Source organism: Leucoraja erinacea, chromosome 20 (genome assembly GCF_028641065.1).
Source record: "Leucoraja erinacea ecotype New England chromosome 20, Leri_hhj_1, whole genome shotgun sequence".
NCBI classification, from domain to species: domain Eukaryota; kingdom Metazoa; phylum Chordata; class Chondrichthyes; order Rajiformes; family Rajidae; genus Leucoraja; species Leucoraja erinaceus.
This window is the reverse complement of record NC_073396.1, coordinates 6,029,455-6,048,857: the sequence shown is the minus strand read 5'-3', so window position 1 is coordinate 6,048,857 and position 19,403 is coordinate 6,029,455. Positions and strand designations below refer to the sequence as shown.

The 19,403-nt window shown below is 41.4% G+C and overlaps 2 protein-coding genes across 2 annotated transcripts in view; both read right to left on the bottom strand.

Moving 5' to 3' along the window:
• Nucleotides 1–5,746, bottom strand: part of LOC129707109 (uncharacterized) — a 58,260-nt gene extending 52,514 nt beyond the window's left edge. Inside the window, exons 1-7 of the mRNA XM_055651899.1 lie at nucleotides 5,570–5,746; nucleotides 4,239–4,409; nucleotides 3,960–4,097; nucleotides 3,356–3,405; nucleotides 2,374–2,494; nucleotides 2,147–2,229; nucleotides 818–947 (exon numbers count right to left, since the gene is read on the bottom strand). Of these exons, the coding sequence (XP_055507874.1) occupies nucleotides 818–947; nucleotides 2,147–2,220 (204 nt within the window). The 5' untranslated portion in view covers nucleotides 2,221–2,229; nucleotides 2,374–2,494; nucleotides 3,356–3,405; ... (1 more) ...; nucleotides 4,239–4,409; nucleotides 5,570–5,746. The remainder of the gene's footprint in view (nucleotides 1–817; nucleotides 948–2,146; nucleotides 2,230–2,373; nucleotides 2,495–3,355; nucleotides 3,406–3,959; nucleotides 4,098–4,238; nucleotides 4,410–5,569) is intronic.
• A 92-nt stretch (nucleotides 5,747–5,838) lies between these two features.
• Nucleotides 5,839–19,403, bottom strand: part of LOC129706689 (uncharacterized) — a 33,381-nt gene continuing 19,816 nt past the window's right edge. The window contains exons 13-20 of the mRNA XM_055651088.1: nucleotides 18,122–18,207; nucleotides 16,537–16,664; nucleotides 15,536–15,691; nucleotides 14,622–14,809; nucleotides 13,202–13,290; nucleotides 12,127–12,260; nucleotides 11,122–11,246; nucleotides 5,839–7,184 (exon numbers count right to left, since the gene is read on the bottom strand). Of these exons, the coding sequence (XP_055507063.1) occupies nucleotides 6,974–7,184; nucleotides 11,122–11,246; nucleotides 12,127–12,260; nucleotides 13,202–13,290; nucleotides 14,622–14,809; nucleotides 15,536–15,691; nucleotides 16,537–16,664; nucleotides 18,122–18,207 (1,117 nt within the window). The 3' untranslated portion in view covers nucleotides 5,839–6,973. The remainder of the gene's footprint in view (nucleotides 7,185–11,121; nucleotides 11,247–12,126; nucleotides 12,261–13,201; nucleotides 13,291–14,621; nucleotides 14,810–15,535; nucleotides 15,692–16,536; nucleotides 16,665–18,121; nucleotides 18,208–19,403) is intronic.

Below are 19,403 nucleotides of genomic sequence, written 5' to 3'. Positions count from 1 at the left end.
TGTAGTTCCTTCCTGCACAGGTAACATTTTTAGCTGGTTATCAATTTAACATCAACTGTGGGTTTCAGCTTCAGCTAAATGGATCTCAAATTATTCGCACACTGTTGAACACAATGGTGTTTAAAAATGCTCATGACTTTAAACGGGTGGTTGTTCCCAGACTAGATTCTACTAACAATTCCTTCAAAATGCAACCTCTGCTACTTGCCTTTCCAAAAGGTCGTGGAGTTTTACTGAATATTATTGATCAGACTGAATATTAATTATCATTATTTATAATTTGGGAATGCTGGTGTTCACCTTCACCCAGAAACGCTGCATAAACATGAAAAGAAAGTAGGTATGGGACGTAACAGTCATCAACAATTGGGACTGGCATCTGACAACTGAATAATCAACAATTCATTGAATGTACTGAAGCGTTAGCTCTTCTGAATCATCCGACCACAATCAGAGAGCAGTGCTGAACTACTATCGACCTCTTTGATGACCCTCGGACTTTCCTCAATCGAACTTTTGCTGGCTTTATCTTGCACTAAATGTTATTCCTATAAAGGGCTCAATTGTAATCATGTATTGTCATTCTGCTGACAGGTTAGCACACAGCAAAAGCTTTTCACTGTACCTCGGTACACGTGACAATAAACTAAATTGAACAGACCTGATAAACCTCCTCACTTACACCCAGCGCAATTATTGACAAAGTGTCAGGGTTGTACATTTAATATCAATTCAAACCATGCGATCACATGGAGGTGTGCCAAGATAACGGGTTCAACAACCCCAGGTTTGCATCTGCTTAACACTTCATCCTTACCAGGCAGATCTTGGCATCACTCAGAATACGTTGCTTTCTTGCTGATACTCTCCGTAAGGTATTAACTTTCGATTTCCCAACTAACTTGAAGAACTCCCGGCAGTTGAACCGAGTCCTGAAGTATTGATAACTATGAAGCAAAACAGAAAATACACAAGATATTATTATTGATATGAAGAGTTATTCTTTCTTCTCTGCTCCCGTCTGGCAGAAGGTGATGGAGTTTGAAAGTGCACAGGAACAGCTTCTTCCCCTCAGTTATCAGGTGTCTGAACCATCCTTCCATAAGCCGGGTAATGTTTGATTCACCTCTTCCCTATTGTGTCCATTTAGACTCCCTTGGTACAACTGGACAGTAACAGTGCAACAAAAGTCTGGACCACACTACATTAAAGTCCAAGGTTATTCTTTGTCCATCTGTCCCTCGGATATCCAACGGGTCCTCACAGTACTGACTAACCCATGCACTGATCTTATGGCCGATTCCCCGATCACCGTCAGCCTTCTTTCTCCATTTGTTCAATTATCGTGACCCGCTGAACAGTCAATGGGCCCAAACCTCCAAACCCCTGCTCCCGGCACAATGCCTCTGACAAGCCATCCAACGGCCTTGCTGCCCAAGGCTCTGGTCTTCTGATGGCTCACCCTCTTAATCTGCCCCACACCATGTCCCCATTGGGACACTGTCCCCCACATGCCTCCACATTGACTCAGTCCTGTGAACATGAGACCCAAGATCATACCTCACACCCATTGGGAAGCACCACCATTTCTACCTCATCCTTTCCAGATATAATTTAGTGTGAATCTCTGAGATTTCCATTTCCCACACAACCTCTGTGCTTGGTCACTGAGGACAATTATCACAGTGAGGAATAAACACGTTGCTTTGAGTCCATGTGCTCATGTTAGGTTTCTATGAAACTTATAACAGCAAGCACCCTGGTTTAAAACAGATCCGGGGAATTCAACAAATAACTTGTGGCGGCAAAGTGGCGCAGTAGACTTTCTGCCTTAGAGAGCCAGGGACCCAGGTTCCATCCTGACTATGGGCGCTGTTTGTACGGAGTATGTACGTTTTCCCCGCGACATGCATGCGTTTTCTGCGAGATCTTTGTTTTCCTCCCATACTACAAAGACGTACAGGTTTGTAGGTTAATTGGTTTGGTATAAATGTAAATTGTCCCTCGTGTGCGTAGCATAGTGTTAACGTGCGGGGATCGTTGGTCGGAGCAGACTCGGTGGGTCGAAGGACCTCTTTCTGTGCTGTATCTCTAAACTAAACTAAACTGAGAAAACTGAGAAAACTGTTCCAAGGAAACAACATACTTGAACAGCAGAACATCCGCAGGTAAGACATCCAATGTGACATCAGTTCTTGCAGAAGTGAGCCTTCCAGCCATACACTCAAGCTGAAACGACAGACAACAACGTCACGTTGGGAACTGAAGCATGGAGACACTTTTATTAGTTATTTTCCTCTCAACATCAGACAGTAGTTTTACTTCAGTAGTTGGTTAACTGGACGTTTCTGACAATTCTTTAAATGTTCTCACCTGACTTTCATCCAGCACAACCTCTTTATCCTTCACTGCTTGAACGAGCTTCAGGAACACTGGGAATGGGAGGGTTTTCGTTGCACCACAACTAAAGCCTCTGAGGACAGCTTGTGAATATCTGGAACAGGTTGTGGCAATATTAATATATAAACAGTCCACTTTTGTCATCACTTTAAAACCTTCAATCACAACCTCCACACCGCTGCAATCTCAAACGATGTTAACATCTCAGGTTGTGATTTTAGACGTTGTCAAAGCACGGGACAGAGTATTCAGCTGGTGAACAACTCTGGAAAAATCAACAAGTGTCCTTCATTCACAGCAATTTAATTACTGATGTAAATTGGTCGTAACACAAAGCATTGAGCGTGTTAGATGCACGAGAAAGCTCAAACTCAACAATCAACAACAGAGAGTGGTGCGTTTGGCCGAACGCACTATGGGGACTTCACTCGCCCCCCTGCAGGAACTATACAACAGGAGGTGCAACTCCAGAGCAAATAAAATCATGGGAGACCCCTTCCACCCCTGCAACGGACTGTTCCAGCTGCTATGGTCAGGCAAACGCCTCCGTTGCCATGCGGTGAGAGCGGAGAGGTTGAGAAGGAGTTTCTTCCCAGAGGCAATTCGGACTGTAAACGCCTATCTCACCAGGGACTAACTATACTGAACGTTTTCCCTTCCATTATTTATTATGTAAAAGAATATGTGTGTTATGATTGTGTTTATAATTTGTTTGGTTGTTTTGTTGTTTGTCTTTTGCACACAAGTCCGCGAGTATTGCCACTTTCATTTCACTGCACATCTCGTATGTGTATGTGACAAATAAACTTGACTTGACTTGACTAGACTAATCGCACGAATGATGACATCAACACTCAAGCTAAATAGACGGGCGTCAATGTCACATTGAGAACTGAGGCATGGAAGCACTGATTTAGGCATCAAAAACGGCAGAGATTAAATGAGCATTGCTTACGTCTCAAAATTGTTGTTGGATTTGACCACAGCTTGAAAGAAAACGGCAGCCTGTGGAAGAAAAGGATTTGAATTAATAACTAACGTAACAGGGTTATGGAGTGTTCATACACTCACCGCTCACACAACATGGATGGAACAATATTCCTGACATCTAACGTACAATGACATGAAGCAGTGGACTTTCATAAATTCAGAGATTACACGAGCAGAATTAAGCCATTCAGCCCAGCAAGTCTACTCCACCATTCAATCATGGCTGATCTATCTTTCCCCCTCAACCCCATTCTGCTGCCTATTCCCCATAACCCCCGACACCCGTACTAATCAAGAATCTGTAAATCTCTGCCTTAAAAATTTGCAATGACTTGGCCTCCACAGCCGTCTGTGGCAATAAATTCCACTGATTCACCACCCTCTGACTAAAGAAATTATCACCCGTCCCCTTTCTAAAGGCAAGTCCTTTTATTCTGAGGCTATGGTCTCTGGTCCTAGACTCTCCCACAGGTGGAAACATCCTCTCCACATCTACTCTATCAAGGCCTTTCACTGTGATCTTCCTCATTACAGCCATCGTCTCTGCTGTAAACAACCAGATCATCTACCTGACTGGGAGTCCACTGTTTATTGTTCACGTCGATGATGCTTAAGTTGGAGGTTAACAGCACAGATGGAATCTCTTTGACGAGACCAGATGGGATTTTCCTCACAGTGGCGGCTGGGTTCTTGACGTTCCTCAGCACCTGATTTACAACAAAATAGGATAGAATTTACTGGAAGGCGAGAACAGGTATCAGACAACAGCATTAATGTTGATAACATCATTCTAGACAGTCCGTGAGAAACAGATCACATTTTGTACCCCTGACAATCACATTGCTCACCTGCAGAACACAGATCGTCCGTATAGATTGTGGTGCTGTTTGAATGTCCTGCACAAACCTCGTGTTTGAGATTACATTGATAAATATCTCGGGATTAATACGTCGGAACACATTGCTGGGAATGCCGACAATCAGGCTTCCCAGACCCAGCAGTCTATCCGTGTCATTGACCTGGTTAAAAAGTGAAAGACAAATGTCACAAATTGGCCAGGCTATCAAGAATTCATTTTCAAGATTTGTGGCATAATATTGTGATTACCTCCCCCATTCTCCATGTCAGAGAATATGTCGTGAGAAATGACTGAAAATATTGGCTGATCTTCCCACTGCATACACCATTGAACATTTGCTTGAAGACTAAATGCTCTTGCAGAAGAATTTACCTTCTGCATGGGTCTTTATGGTAGGCTGCTCTAGAAGGACAGATCCCATGGGATTCAAGGAAAGGTGGCTGAATGGATAGAAAATTGGCATCATTGGCATCATGAGGGTGATGGCGGAAGGTTGCTTTTTGGACTGGAGGTCTGTGACTAGTGGTGTGCCTCAGGGTTTGGTGCACCCATTTCCATGATTTGGATGAGAACATACGTGACATGGTTAGGAAGTTCACAGATGAAACAAAAATGGGTGGTATTATCACGAGTGAAGGTGGTTGTCAAAAATTGCAGCAGGATCTTGATGGGTTGGATAGATGGGCTGAGGAATGGTTGATGGAATTTAATACAGAGAAATGTGAGGTGTTGCTTTCTCGAAGCACTAACATGGGCAGAACCTACACAGTGAATGGTAGGGATCTGGAGAGTGTTGTAGAGTAGAGGGATCTAGTAGTACAGATACATATTTCATTGAAAGCGGCATCAAAGTTAGATAGGGTGGTCAAAAAGGCTTTTGGCACATTGGCCTTCATCACTCAGAGTATTGAGTAGAAATGTTCAGAGGTAATGTTGCAGTTGTCTAAGACATTGGTGAGGCCACATTTAGAGTATTGTGTTTATTTTGGGGACCACGTTATAGGAAAGATGTTGTCAAGCTGGAAAGGGTACAGAGAAGATTTACCACTGTATGAAAAGGTGTGATCCTAGGGATGTACAACACACAGAGTCAGACTGCTGTTCTGCATGAATTCAGCTAACCAGACTTCCAGCTGCACTCTATCATTCCACAGTCAGTAACTTTACATACAGCTCTTTGAAGATTCTTTGCTCAGATACAGATATTAACCTTGTACAGCAAATTCACTTTAAGCACCAGAGGTTCTTGAGATATGATAGGCATTCATTTCATTTACCTTGTTACTAATTGATTCATTACTGATTTATACATTAACTCACCTCAAAACCGCCTTGTAGGAGCTTGTTTACGATGGAATTAGCCTGGCCAATGTTCCAGCCTGTGACGTTGCTCAGGATTGGCAGGGCTTGCTCCAGAGTGTTCCCATCAATATTGTCAACCTGTGACAGCGACAATCCGACTGCGGTTTGCCCCAAAGTGTTCAAAGTGCTGACTGAAAAGTTTGGGTGACATTTTGGGTCGAGACCCTTCTTTAGACTCAAAATGCTGTAGTAACTCTGCAGTTCAGGGAGAATCAGGTCGAAAAGAGTCAAGTCATGTCAAGTCAATTTTATTTCTTTAGCACATTTAGAAACAACTCTCATTGACCAAAGTGCTTTACATCAGTGCAGGTGCTAACGTGCTACATACAGTGGTACATAGGTCTAACAATACATACATAAATATATACATACAGCGCTCCCTCAGGGGGCCTCAAGAAAAGCTTGTGAGTAGAAATAGGTTTTAAGTCTAGACTTAAAGTAGTCGCTGGAGGGGGCAGTTCTGATGAGAAGAGGGATGCTGGTCCAGTCTAGGTGCTGCAACCGCAAAAGCGTGGTCGCCTCTGAGCTTATACCTGGACCGCAGGATAGTCAGTAGCCCCAAGTCGGCTGACCCAAGAGGGACTTGGGAGTGCTGGTGCAGGATCTGCAAGTCTAATCAGTAGTAAAGAAAGCAAACTCAATGGTTGCATTTATTTGAAGAGAGGTTGTATGCAAAAACAGGAATGTTGACTATCTATAAGCCACTGGTCAGGCCACATTAGAGCAGTATTGGGCCCCATATCTGAGAAAAGATGTGCTGGCTCTGGAGAATGATCCCAGGAATGAGTAGGTTAACCTATGATGAGTGTTTGTCAGCACTGGGTCTGGAGTTTAGAAGAATGAGGGGGGAACCTCATTAAAATGCACAGAATAGTGAAAGGCTTGGATAGAGTTGATCCGGAGAGAATATTTCCACTAATGGGAGAGTGTAGGACTGGAGGTCATGGTCTCAGAATTAAAGGTTGATCTTTTAGGAAGGAGATGAGGAGAAATTTCTTTAGTCAGGGGGTGGTGAATCTGTGGAAGTCAGTAGATGTTTTTAAGGCAGAGATAGATAGATTCTTGATTAGTACAGGTGTCAGAGGTTATGGGGAGAAGGCATGAGAATGGGTTTAGGAGGGAGAGATAGATCAGCTATGATTGAATGGGGGAGTAGACTTGTTGTGCCGAATGGCCTAATTCTACTCCTATCTATTATGACCTAAACTCGGAGATCGTGGAAAGGTGACATTTCAGTTCGAGGATCTCAACCCAAAATGTAATGGTCGGAAAGGTCTCGACCCGAAACATCACCTGTCCTCATTCTCCACAGTCGCTGCCTAACCCGTTGAGTTACTCCAGCACTTTGTGTCCTCGCATGAGCTAGGAATGTTTTGCTGTGACTAGTTTTTTTACCTGCAGTTGTACATCTGTTGGCTCTTCAGGAGGTGATGCTCCATCGGTAGATGAGTTGCTTGGCACGTTAAGCCCACATACTTTGTTTATCCTTCTGACTAAAGTCAACGTTTGTTGCACAGTCAGATTCTGAAGCAGGTTAGTTTTGCCAATGAAGCACAGCAGAGAGTTTGGTAGACTGGAAAAGAATTAGCATTAATCAAGGTTAGCATTAGTACGCATTTCAGTACTCCAGCTCTCGGCATCTTGCAGCCACAGTGAAGTCTGTTACTAAAATGGAATATTTCATTCTGTCGTATAATTTGGTGCATAATTTCATGCACAATTAAATCATTAAATTCTGAGAATATTATAAATGTCTTTAAAATGCATAAAGACTTAGTAAGTTGTGTCAGAGCAAAAAGTGAGGTTCATAAAGATACAGAAGATCTATATCTCTGTGTTTCTGAGTGAGGGTGGGAGGGGTGGAGGAGATTGCCACGCAAGATGGCAATCAGTAAACAGGACTATTCGGTGAACTTTTGTAACTTTGTCGGTGTAAAAACATGGTGACACTTGTGCACTTGAGGTCAGCTACATGATTTTACTGGGTTGTATGCAAAACACATGATACTGTATCACTGTACACAGGATAATAAAGTATAATTGAATAAAGTATAATTGAAAGTGTAATTGAATCAAGTATGTCGTCCAAATTATGGATCTTATTTACCTTGACTGATCAATTGTTTAAGTCTCCAAAACTTTTATTCATTATCACCAATTAAATTAAGACAGACTTCTACTAATTTACTTCTACTTCTACAAGTGAACCAAACACATACTGGATCACATGCTTACAAAATAACGCCAATAATCAAATTCTACTCCCAAATCACATCATACCAAAAGATCAATTCCAAAGTCTACTCCCAAAATATTTACATTATTGCAAACTATCAATTATACATTATTGTAAAATATATCAATCACAAAACTGTTCCATCGCATTATATTAATCAAAATCTAATCATATTGTGCTACTAAATTTCATTATAACCAAAATCAAGGCGTAATAAAGTGTTCACCAACTTACCCTTGAACATGAATCCATTAAGTTCCCAACCCCTCTTCCATAGAAAGCATGGTTCTCCCTGATTTGCCTTTGAAAATCCTGGACATCAGATATCCCATTTCCCCCCTCATTTGATAACATCCACAAATTTGACACTAACAATGGTGCACATTTGGCACAGGATTCAATGTATAACATAATATATACGACAATCCATTCTACAATTCCCAAAGGTCACTTTGTATGTGAGAGCTACTAATGTTGGAAAGCACACAAAATGTTTACAATCATGTACAAATTTATTTTGTTGTTGCAACAGGAGAAGCTGATCACAAGTCGACGGTAGCCGATACATTCAAGTAACCAAGACGCAGTCCCCAGAAATCATGCATTTAATGAAGCCATTTTACGGTGAGTTATTTGTTCTCACTGGAGAGAGGCATGCATCGTAATGCAACATGATCCGTAACAAGTAACCGTCAAAATGAGTAAGTTCATGCACCGACCTCCAGAACAAGAACGCAAAAGCAGCGGGTGAGCAAAGCAAGAAGTTTTGGAGAGCTTATCCATTAATCCATTAGAAGCTTACAGTTGTTAACTTCACATTAAATGATGATAGAACAGGAAAACAAATTGCAATTAAAATATATGCAGTTTCCAAATTAACATAACACATGTAATCATGTGAGCCGATTATTACATATGCAATATATTTTAGTTGTACACATGCGTAGAATACAAATTTTATCCTTCTATCGAAAGCTTTTACAAGGAACAGCGTAACAGATACAGGTGAAAGAATCAGAAACATGTCTTAACCTATCAATACATTACAGATATTAGAACAGCAATAGCTTTTTAAAAAGCACAACCCCATTCCATAGAAGCAGAGTTAGACACAAACCACAACCCAAACAACTGCATAAGCAATCAAAATATTTGTCTCCATTAGAGAAGTAAAGAAAGGCAACAGTAAGTTTATGTTCATAAGTCATAGGTGCAGAATTAGGCTATTCGGTCCATCAAGTCTACTGCACCATTCAATCATGGCTAATCTACCTTTCCGTCTTCACCCAATTCTCCTACCTACTCCCCATAACCCCTGACACCCGTACTAATTAAAAATCTATCTATCTCCAATGACGGCCACCACAGCCTTCAGTGACAATGATTTCCACAGATTCACCACCTTCTAACTAAAGAAATTTCTCCTCATCTCCTTAGGAACGTCCATTTATTCTGAGGCTATGACCTCTGGTCCTAGACTCTCCCAACAGCGGAAACATCCTCTCCACATGCACTCTATCCAGCCCTTTCACTATTTGGTAAATTTCAATGTCCCCCCTTATCCTTCTAAATTTAGGAATCCACGTTACACCAGCTGTTAGTACAGATTGGATCAAATAGAAGGGTAAAAGATCAACTCTTATTTCCAGGCAATTTTAAGCCAACTCATAGCATGATACAGTATGGAACAGGCCCTTCAGCCCAACTCACCCATACCGGCCAACAATGTCCTAGCTACACTAGTCCCACTTGCCTGCACTTGGTCCATATCCCTCCAAACCTGTCCTATCCATGTACCTGTCTAATTGTTTCTCAAACAATGGGATAGTCCCAGCCTCAACTACCTCTTCTGGCAGCTTGTTCCATACACTCACCACCCTTTCCTATTAAATATTTTCCCCTTCACCTCAAACCCATGTCCTCTGGTCCTTGATTCCCCTACTCTGGGCAAAAGACTCTACCTGTATCCACCTGATCTATTCCTCTCATTATTTTGTATACCACATAAAATCTCCCCTCATCCTCCTGCGCTCCATTGAATAGAGACCCAGCCTACTCAACCTCTCCCTACAGCTCACGCCCTCTAGCCCCACAGTCTCTATCTCCCTCAAGGGACTGTGGGGAATCAGTCTCCTCGAACACACTTAATATACTTTATTACCTTAAAAATTCAGTGATTGTTGACAGTAAAACTCTAAAATCAACCTGTGAATCTCGTTGGACCTCACGTGGTTCCATTACCAAGTCATAGACAAGTCATTCAATTTATTATATACACAATCAAGAAGTCACAAAGTTCACTAACAGACGTGATCCCAATCTATGACAACAAACAATCTGTTGTAGGAAATTCCCATGGGTTAAGCAGCATGTGTGTGGAGGGAAGGCATTGTTGACAATTAAGATGGAGATTCTGCAAGTCGGTTGCTAGGTCTCAAGCCAAAATGCCTTTGGTTCTTTTCTCCCCACAGAGGCAGCTCTAGACATTGAATTCCTTCAGTAGATTGCTGCTCTGGATTGCAGCACCTGCAGTCTCATATGTCCCCATGGTGCCAATCTATTGTTGAGTGGAGTGAGATACACTGCTCTCCACAAGGCAGTGAAAGGCTCTAACTGAGGTACTGCTCAGGCAATTGGTCTGGACTCATGACATGTCTTTGGTTTCAATATATCAGGACTTATTGTCTGTCATTCCAGAGGGTAGGATTGGGAGGGGAAGGTGAGAGAATGTTTAGTTTAGTTTAGATATAGCAATGGAAATGAGCCTGTTCCCATGCTGTTTCTTCAAGCTTAAATTAAACTAAACTAAGAGAAGTACCTGCATGTACATCAATGTGCATTTGTGTACACACAGGCCCATAAGCACTTCAGAAAAAAAGAAAATTCTAAAACAGAGAAGGGGAGAAGAAAGCTGATTCGGTTTTCCATGTCAGTCACTATCGGGAAGAAAATAGTTGGCCTCACTGAATCTAAATGGGATCAATTTCTAACTCAATGAACCATCCCCCTTCATTAAGCAAAATACCGTAAAACAACAACCAATACAAAGTCAAACTGAAGTACTTTTGTGCTTTCTAATACATGAATTACTTGAATTAAAAAATAATAGCTCATTTATTTTGATAAACTGTGAATTTCAAAGAAGAAAATCAAAAATATGATTTACAACAGTCCCAATTTTAGAATGCAGTTTATTTGGTTCAAATCCATAAATATAATGAATGACATTTTCCCTTTCACACATTATGAAAATATCAATTCACCGGACACATACCTTGCAGCATTAAAATTTGGATTGTTTTTAGCCAGGAAGTTAATATAGGCTGCCGCGACTTCATCTGTTAACGTCAATTTGTCCAGAAGTTGCAGGTTTTCTTCATTTGCTGCAAACTCTTGAAGCTGTACAAAGGTTGAGAGAAATTGGAAATATTTAGCTCCTTCAGTGAAATTTAAATTCACCTGGCTAACTTTGAGGTGATAAGTAGAAGGTTTACATGGGTCTGATATAAAATTGGCTCATTTTGGTTTTCAGTTATGTACTGGCATGGTGGCGCAGCAGTTGAGTTGCTGTCTTACAGCGCCAGAGCCCTGAGTTCGATCTCGGCTCCGGTTGCTGTCTGTACAGAGTTTGTACATTCTCCACCGTGACCTGCCTGGGTTTTCTCCGGGATCTCCGGTTTCCTCCCACACTCCAAATACATACAGGCTTGTAGGTGAATTGGCTTAGTTTAATTGTAAACTGTCTCGAGTGTGTAGGATATTGCTAGTGTACAGGGTGATCACTCCTCGCCGAGGACACGGTAGGCCGAAGGGCCTGTTTCCACGCTGTATCTCTATTCTAAACAAAACTATCCTGTCTCCCTTCAGCCTCTGATGCTCCAGAGCAAACAATCTATGTTTGTCCAACATTTCCATATAGCTAAGATAGACACATAGTGCTGGAATAACTCAGTGGGTCAGGCAGCATCTCTGAAGAAAGAGGATGGGTGGCATTTCGGGTCGGGACCTTCTTCAGATTAGAGGTAGGGGATGGGGTGGGGGGAGGATTGTGAAGAGCTGGAGGTGAAAAGCCAAAGACCAATCATGTCTGGTCAATTTAAATGCCTTGTCAATTTCAATGACCTCCGCAGTCTGCTCTGGAAGAGACAGCCCGCTATGACTGAAATCCTTGAGGGTTTACGGTACATTCTTCTGTACTGAGGACATGTTTCCACACAATCAAAAACATTTAAGTTAAGGTTCTTCTTTCCACTGACATGAAGTATGAAAAAGTACTTACCAAAGTCTCATTATCAGAAAATAATCGAAAATCAGAGACTGACGCTTGACACAGATACTGTCCCAGATATAGAGAGAACCAAGCAGCGGACTTCAGGAAGGGATCACTGGCATTATAGCATTTTGGCTTAGGACCTACAATGCAAAGTAAATAAAATACTGTAATGATAGAAAGATACTTAAACCAATTAATCTACCTGATACCTCAACCTAACTGTGCCCATCTGCCAGCCTGTTTATCTTTATAATACTAGCAAACAGTATTCTCTTTAATGTGCATTAAAGCAGCCAAGGTGGGAAATATTAATAATAGTTTGACAGCAGTCCAGATCAGCAGCAATCAGCTTCTTAATGTTGACAGGAAAATAAGTATTGACTGTAAAATGCTTTGTACATTAAATGTGCCAACTGCACTTTCAGAATGCATTCAAAGTGTTCAAAGAACATTCACATGTTTATAATTGTCATATGCCAGAGCATTGAAATTCTTAAAATAGACACAAAATGCTGTAGTAACTCAATAGGTCAGGCAGCATCTCCGGAGGAAAGGAGTGGGTGATGTTTCAGGTCGAGGCCCTTCTTCAGACTGAGAGTCAGGGGGAGAGGGGAAACTAGAGGGATGAAAAGGTACAGAGCAAATCAGCGACCCAGGAAGGGTGGAGCCCACAATGGTCCATTGTATGTGGTTTTGTGTCTATCTTTGGTATAAACTCAGCATCTGCAGTTCCTTCCGATACAATGAAAAATGTTCACAAAACTCTTTTTCTACTCTGAATGTTAATCTGATTGTAGATCACAACATTTAAAGTTGAAGTGAAGAGGATCAGAAAACGCAGAACACAGAACATTATGGCTAAGGAAAAGGCCTTTCAGTCAATTATATCTGTGTTTCCTCTGTGCTCAAGGATCACATGCACATGTGGCAGTTTATAAACCAATATAAACATCCAAACACCTGGCAAACCAAAATCTGTCTTCACAAAACAGAAATTACATTCCGAATCAACTCAAAGAGTCACTTCTCCACAGTAAATGCCTGAATAATAACAATTTTAGAATAAAAACTGTAACTCCACCTTGCAGCAGGTAAACTCTGATCCCATTGTAGATTTCAAGCCTTTTTTCTGAGTTGATCTTCGGGTATAGAACATTCAGTGCTTTTACACTAAGGATGGAATTTAATTTAAAAATTAGCATTTCATCTTCATATCAAATTTAATTGCAGTGAAGCTCACTTTAAAATGAAATCATAGAAATGGACATAAATGTAAAAATAAACACCTGAATCAATTATACCTGTCATTATTTCCCTTTGTTATTTCCTTTCCTCCTTGTTTCTTCATGTGCATGCTGACAAATATTCAGAAACTAAAACACTTATGTGCACACTCTGTATCTCTAAACTAAACCAAATACTCATATACACAGCACAAAATATTCTTGCATGCTCTCACGTATGGACAAATACACACATATTCCTGTTTTCCTGTATCTGTACACTGTGAACGGCTTGATTGTAATTGTGCATGGTCTTACTGCTAATTGAATAGGGCACAAAGCTTTTCATTGGTCCTTGGTACAGGTGACAATAAACTAAACTAAACCAAACTAATGAACTCGGAGCCAAACTCAGACCAAGGAACGTACACTACCAATCACACGTAGAACTGAAGTACTACTTATCTTGAACCTAACACAATAGCCTCAGAATTAAAAGACGCTGTTTTAGAAAGGAAGTGAGGAGGAGATTTGTTTGTCAGTGGGTAGTTAATCTGTGGAACTTATTGCCACACACGGCCGTGGAGGCCAAGTCAGTGGATATTTTTAAGGCAGAGATAGATTCTTGATTTGTACAGGTGTCAAGGTTTATGGGGAGAAGGCAGGAAAATGGGATTCGGAGGCCGGGATTAGCCATGATTGAATGGCGGAGTAGACTTGATGAGCCGAATGGCCCAATTCTACTTCTATAACATGAACTTGGCTCACAAACCAGTGAAAGAAGGGCCACAATATTTTTCTCAGGTTAACCAAAAATGGGCAATAATTGTGAATTTGCCAGTGTGATCCATTTCTTCGTCATAAAAACGCATACAAATCAACATTGATTGCCATCACACATAGAATCAATCGGTAGATAGGAGTATTCAGTGAATTTTTGTAACTTTGTCGGCGGCAAAACATGGCGACACTTGCACACTGCCTAGGTGAGGTTTGCTATATGATTTTACAGGCTTGTATGCAAAACAAAGCATTTCTCTGTACCCAGATACATGTGACAATAAAGTATCATTGATCGTAGCGTTTATAAACGCAAGCAATTGAAGGCATATGCTGGTAAATCTCTTCTGCATCCTCTCCAAAGCCTCCACATCCTTCCTGTAATGGGGTAACATAAAAAACCTGCTTCTAAGTGTATTGTATTCTGATGGGTACTGAATTTGAGAGGAAATTGCCTGAAATTCTAAGTACTTTAGCTTAGTTTACAAATGTACATACATGCTCCTGTACTGAAGACACGGGGCTTGCAGTGTTCTGTTGGAAACCAAGGAGCTTAAGGCGATAAATGGCAGATAGGGGGTTAGTCTGACATTAAGCCATTCATCCACCTCTGTATTGTTGAGTTCAGGGAGGGCTTCAGTAAACCAAATCCACACTCCCTCCATTACAGCAGCCAAAAGATCGCTCTGAAAAGAAAAAGGAAATAATGTTGTTTTACAAATTAAATTCCACATTTCTGATCTCTTAACATAAATTCCACTGCTTGCCTTGTGACATCTCTGTGGTAATTAGACTTGACAGTAAACATAACATTTATGAATAAAGCCAGCATTCTTTGATTTTGATTCACGATATGAAATTATAACATAATTCCCTGTGATATTGGTGAGTTCCCATATCTTGAGTTTCAAGGGATATGGGGAAAAAGCCGAAATGGGGTACTGATTTTGGATGATCAGCCATGATCATATTGAATGGCGATGCTTCCTCGAAGGGCCCAATTGGCCAACTCTTGCACCTATTTTCTATTATATGTCTCTGATTCACCTGTACAATTGTGAACCCACTATCACTATGGACAAATTACGGTTGCCAGTTGTAGATATGGCAATCTTGGACTATCTTTGATCGGACTTTCCTGGACTTTATCTTGCGCTAAACGTTATTCAAGTTATTCCCTTTATCATGTATCTCTACACTGTGGATGGTTCGTTTACAATCACGTATTGTCTTTCCGCTGACTGGTTGGCACGCAACAAAACCTCGGTACATGTGACAATTAATCTAAACTCAACTAAACTCAAAAAGATACCCCTCTGGTTCCTATTAAATCTCCCCCTCACCTTCAACCCATGTCCTCTGGCTACACCTTGCGATCTGAGAACTTGAAAAAGAAAACATTTGCAACTTACATCGTCTGTTGCATTGGAGAACCTTTCGAGAAACAGGGTTAGATTTTGGATGGGTTTAATCTTGAGCACCACCTTTGTTAAAGTATTAAAGTCATCACTGAATCCAGGTGAAGTCAGCAGTTCGACTAATTCATGTATATCAATACTATTCAACACCTGTAAAGAAACAAAGAGGGATTTTTTTTCCCTTCTTGAATAGAATAAATTTCTTCTTAAATAATATTACTGAATTACCTTCAATACCTTCTACGAAAGAGAATTCCACAGGCTCATAATTTTCCTCAACACAGTATTAAATAGCTTACTTTCTCTACCCTCTACATTCTACCCTCTAATTCTAGACTTCCCCAGCATGGATACAAACTTCCTTCCTGCATCGAGCCTGCCCAGTACTGGCAGGAGTTTGTAATTAGTTATTTCTTCACTTTTTGTTCACTTGATGGGACACCGGTGGAGTTGCTGCCTTACACCGCGAGAGACCCTGACTACAGATGCTATCTGTTCAGCCCTGATCTGCATGGGTTTTCTCTGGGTGCTCTGGTTTACTCCTACTCGTACAGGTTTGTAGGTTAATTGGCTTTGTAAAATTGTCTCTAGTATGTGTACGATATGTTAGTGTGTGGGGATCGCAGGTCGGCGCAGACTTGCTGGAACAAATGGCCTGTTTGCACACTGTATCTTTAAAAAATATATTTATTTTTCATTGTGGGTGCAGCGGTAGAGTTGCTGTCTTGTTGCGCCAGAGATCCGGGTTAGATCCCTGCGAAGGGTGCTGTCTGTAAGGAGATTGTACGTTCTCAACCTGCGTGGGTTTTCTCCGAGATCTTTGGTTTCCTCCCACACTCCAAAGACGTACAGGTTTGTAGGTTAAGTGGCTTGTTAAATGTAAAATTTGTCTCTAGTGTGTAAGATAGTGCCAATGTGCAGGGATCGCTGGTCAGCGCGGACCCGAAGGGCCTGTTTCCTCACTGTATCTCTAAAGGAAATCTTTCACTTTTTACCTCAACTTCACGATCAGGAGGAACCAACGAAATCAGATCGCGCAGAGTTAAAAAGCTGATGTAGTTTTGGAGATAGAGCTTCATGTAGAGAAGGAAATCGTAGTCTTCAAAACAATACTGAGGAAAAGCTGGAAAGCAACAAATATTCAATTACTGTTCAGTCATCCTATTCATTGAATAGATATATCAACTTGCATTAACATCTCAAAACTCAATCCTGCAATGGAGTAAGTGATTTAATTATTCAAAACTATAAACTGCAAATCTATGTACAAAGGTAAGTTAAGGGGGGCCCCATACCAACTTTGTGCAAGGTCACTCCAAACAAAATGTTATAATTCAGAGGACCTAGAAGAAGTGGGTCATAAGTTTATAAATTCATGTTATAGGAGCAGAATTACGCCATTCGGCCCATCAAGTCTACTCCGTCATTCAATCATGGCTGATCTATCTTTCCCTCTCTACCCCATTCTCCTGCCTTCTCCGCATAACCCCAGACACCCGTACTAATCAAGAATCTGTCATTCTCGGCCTTAAAAATATCCAATGACTCGGCCTCCACAGCCGTCTATGGCAATGAATTCCACTGAATTGACACTGGATGCAGGTACTCTTTGTGAATTACAGCAGGGCGGAGAGGAGCTGAAGAATGTTCTAACTTTATTGTCTTTCACTAATTTGCTGGCAGAAATAATTGTACTGTTTGATTCATCTTTACCCCATTGTGGACATTGGACTTTGTCTAACAGACTGATTCATTACAACGCTGAGAACTATATTCAGCACCCTGTGTCTTCCCCCTTTGCTCTACCCATTGCATTTGAGTTTAAACTCAGATCAGATTCAGATTCAGATTCAATCGTCGTTGTCATTGTGCAGTGTACAGTACCGAGACAACGAAATGCAGTTAGCAACTCACCCAGAAGAGCGAAAATGGAATAATGAACAGTAAAATAAATAATTATGTCGCTATGCATGGTATATCTGATTTGCATGGATAGCATGTAAAACAAAGCTTCTCACTGAAGATAGACACAAAATGCTGCAGTAAATCAGCGGGTCAGGCAGCATATCTGGAGAAAAGGAATAGGTGATGTTTTGGGTCGAGACCTTTCCTTAGACTTTTTTACTGTACCTCAGACCATGTGACAATAATAATCCTAAATCTAAATCTCAATCCTTGCACATTTGTTAAGGCTTTGCACGTTCTCATTTACTGCTTTTCTAACCACCTTCTTTGCTCCACAGACTTTGTTGAAATAGAGTCATAGAGTGATATAGCGTGGAAACAGGTCCTTCAGCCCAACTTGCCAAATCGACAACATGCCCCAGCTACACAAGTCCCACCCGCCTGCGTTTGGTCCAGATCCTTCCAAACCTGTTCTATCCATGTACCTGTCTAACTGTTTCTTAAACGTTGCGATAGTCCCAGCCACAACTACCTCCTCTGGCAGCTTGTTCCATACACACACAACCCTTGGTATGAAAAAGTTACCCCAGAGAATCTAATTAAATCTATTCCCCTGTAATGTCACAAAATGTCATAAAATACATGAACACAAACAGGTAAGCTTTCTTTGATTACCTCTTGCATACTTCAGGAAATTGTTATAGATGATCCTCTGGTCAGAAAGGGTAAGCCGATGTTTGAAGGTGCTCAGTAATGAAACACTAAAGAAAATCAAACAGATTTACATTAGTTAAACACATCATAGGAAATGACAAATTAAGTGTCCAGAAATTGGGGCGGCACGGTGGAAAAGCGGCGGTGTTGATCCTCACAGCGCTAGAGACCCGGGTTCGATCCTGAGTACGGGTGCTGTCTGTACGGAGCTTGTACATTCTCCCTGTGAGTTTTCTCCGGGTGCTCTGGTTTCCACCCACACTCCAAAGATGTGCAGGTTTATAAGTCAATCGGCTTTGGTAAAGATTGTATATTGTCTCTCGTATGTAGGATGTTGCTAGTGTACGGGGTGATCACTGATCAGCGTGGACCGAAGGACCTGTTTCCACGCTATTTGTCTCAAGTCTAAATCACGAGGCTATACTTGGTCCCAGTGGTACTTTTAAGAACACCACATTGATACTCTTCCCCTTCCCAATTGGACAAGATAGACACAAAATGCTTGAGTAACTCAGCGGGACAGGCAGCTTCTCTGGATAGATGGAATGGGTGACATTTTGAGTCTTCAGACCCAACACATCACCCATTCCTTCTCTCCAGAGATGCTGCCTGTCCCGCTGAGTTACACCAGCTTTTTGTGTCTAACTTCGGTGTAAACCAGCATCTGCAGTTCCTTCCTACACTTCTTTTGACAAGACTCTGATATAATATTCCAAAGGTACCAGGTCTGCTTTGTCACCAGCTTATTTCAGGGAACTAACACATTGATAGAGTTTACTCAAGACTTTTGGACAGATTAATTCCCCCAAAAAAACTTTCAAATTGGATATCTCTGGAGAGCTTCTGACAGCTGGCTCTCCCATTCCGAGTTTCCTTATTTATTCCCGGTTTTTTACTTCTGAAACCTGCCTCAGCATGAAAGGAAAATTAATTTTCATCTGTCCTCAATAGTGTAAGAAACTGAAGCGGGTGATTTCTGTGTGGAGTTTGTACGTTCTTATGACCGCGTAGATTTCCTCCAGGTGTTATGGAGTCAGACAGGGCGGAAAGAAGTCCATCGTTCTATCAAGTCTGTGCCGACCAGAAATCCCTAAACACTAGCTCTGTCCTACACACTAAGGACAATTTACATTTTTTTTAACCAAAGCCAATTAATCTACAAACCTGCACATCCTTAGAATGTGGGAAGAACGCGGAGCACCCGGTCAAAACCCACGCGGTCACAGGGAGAATGTACAAACTC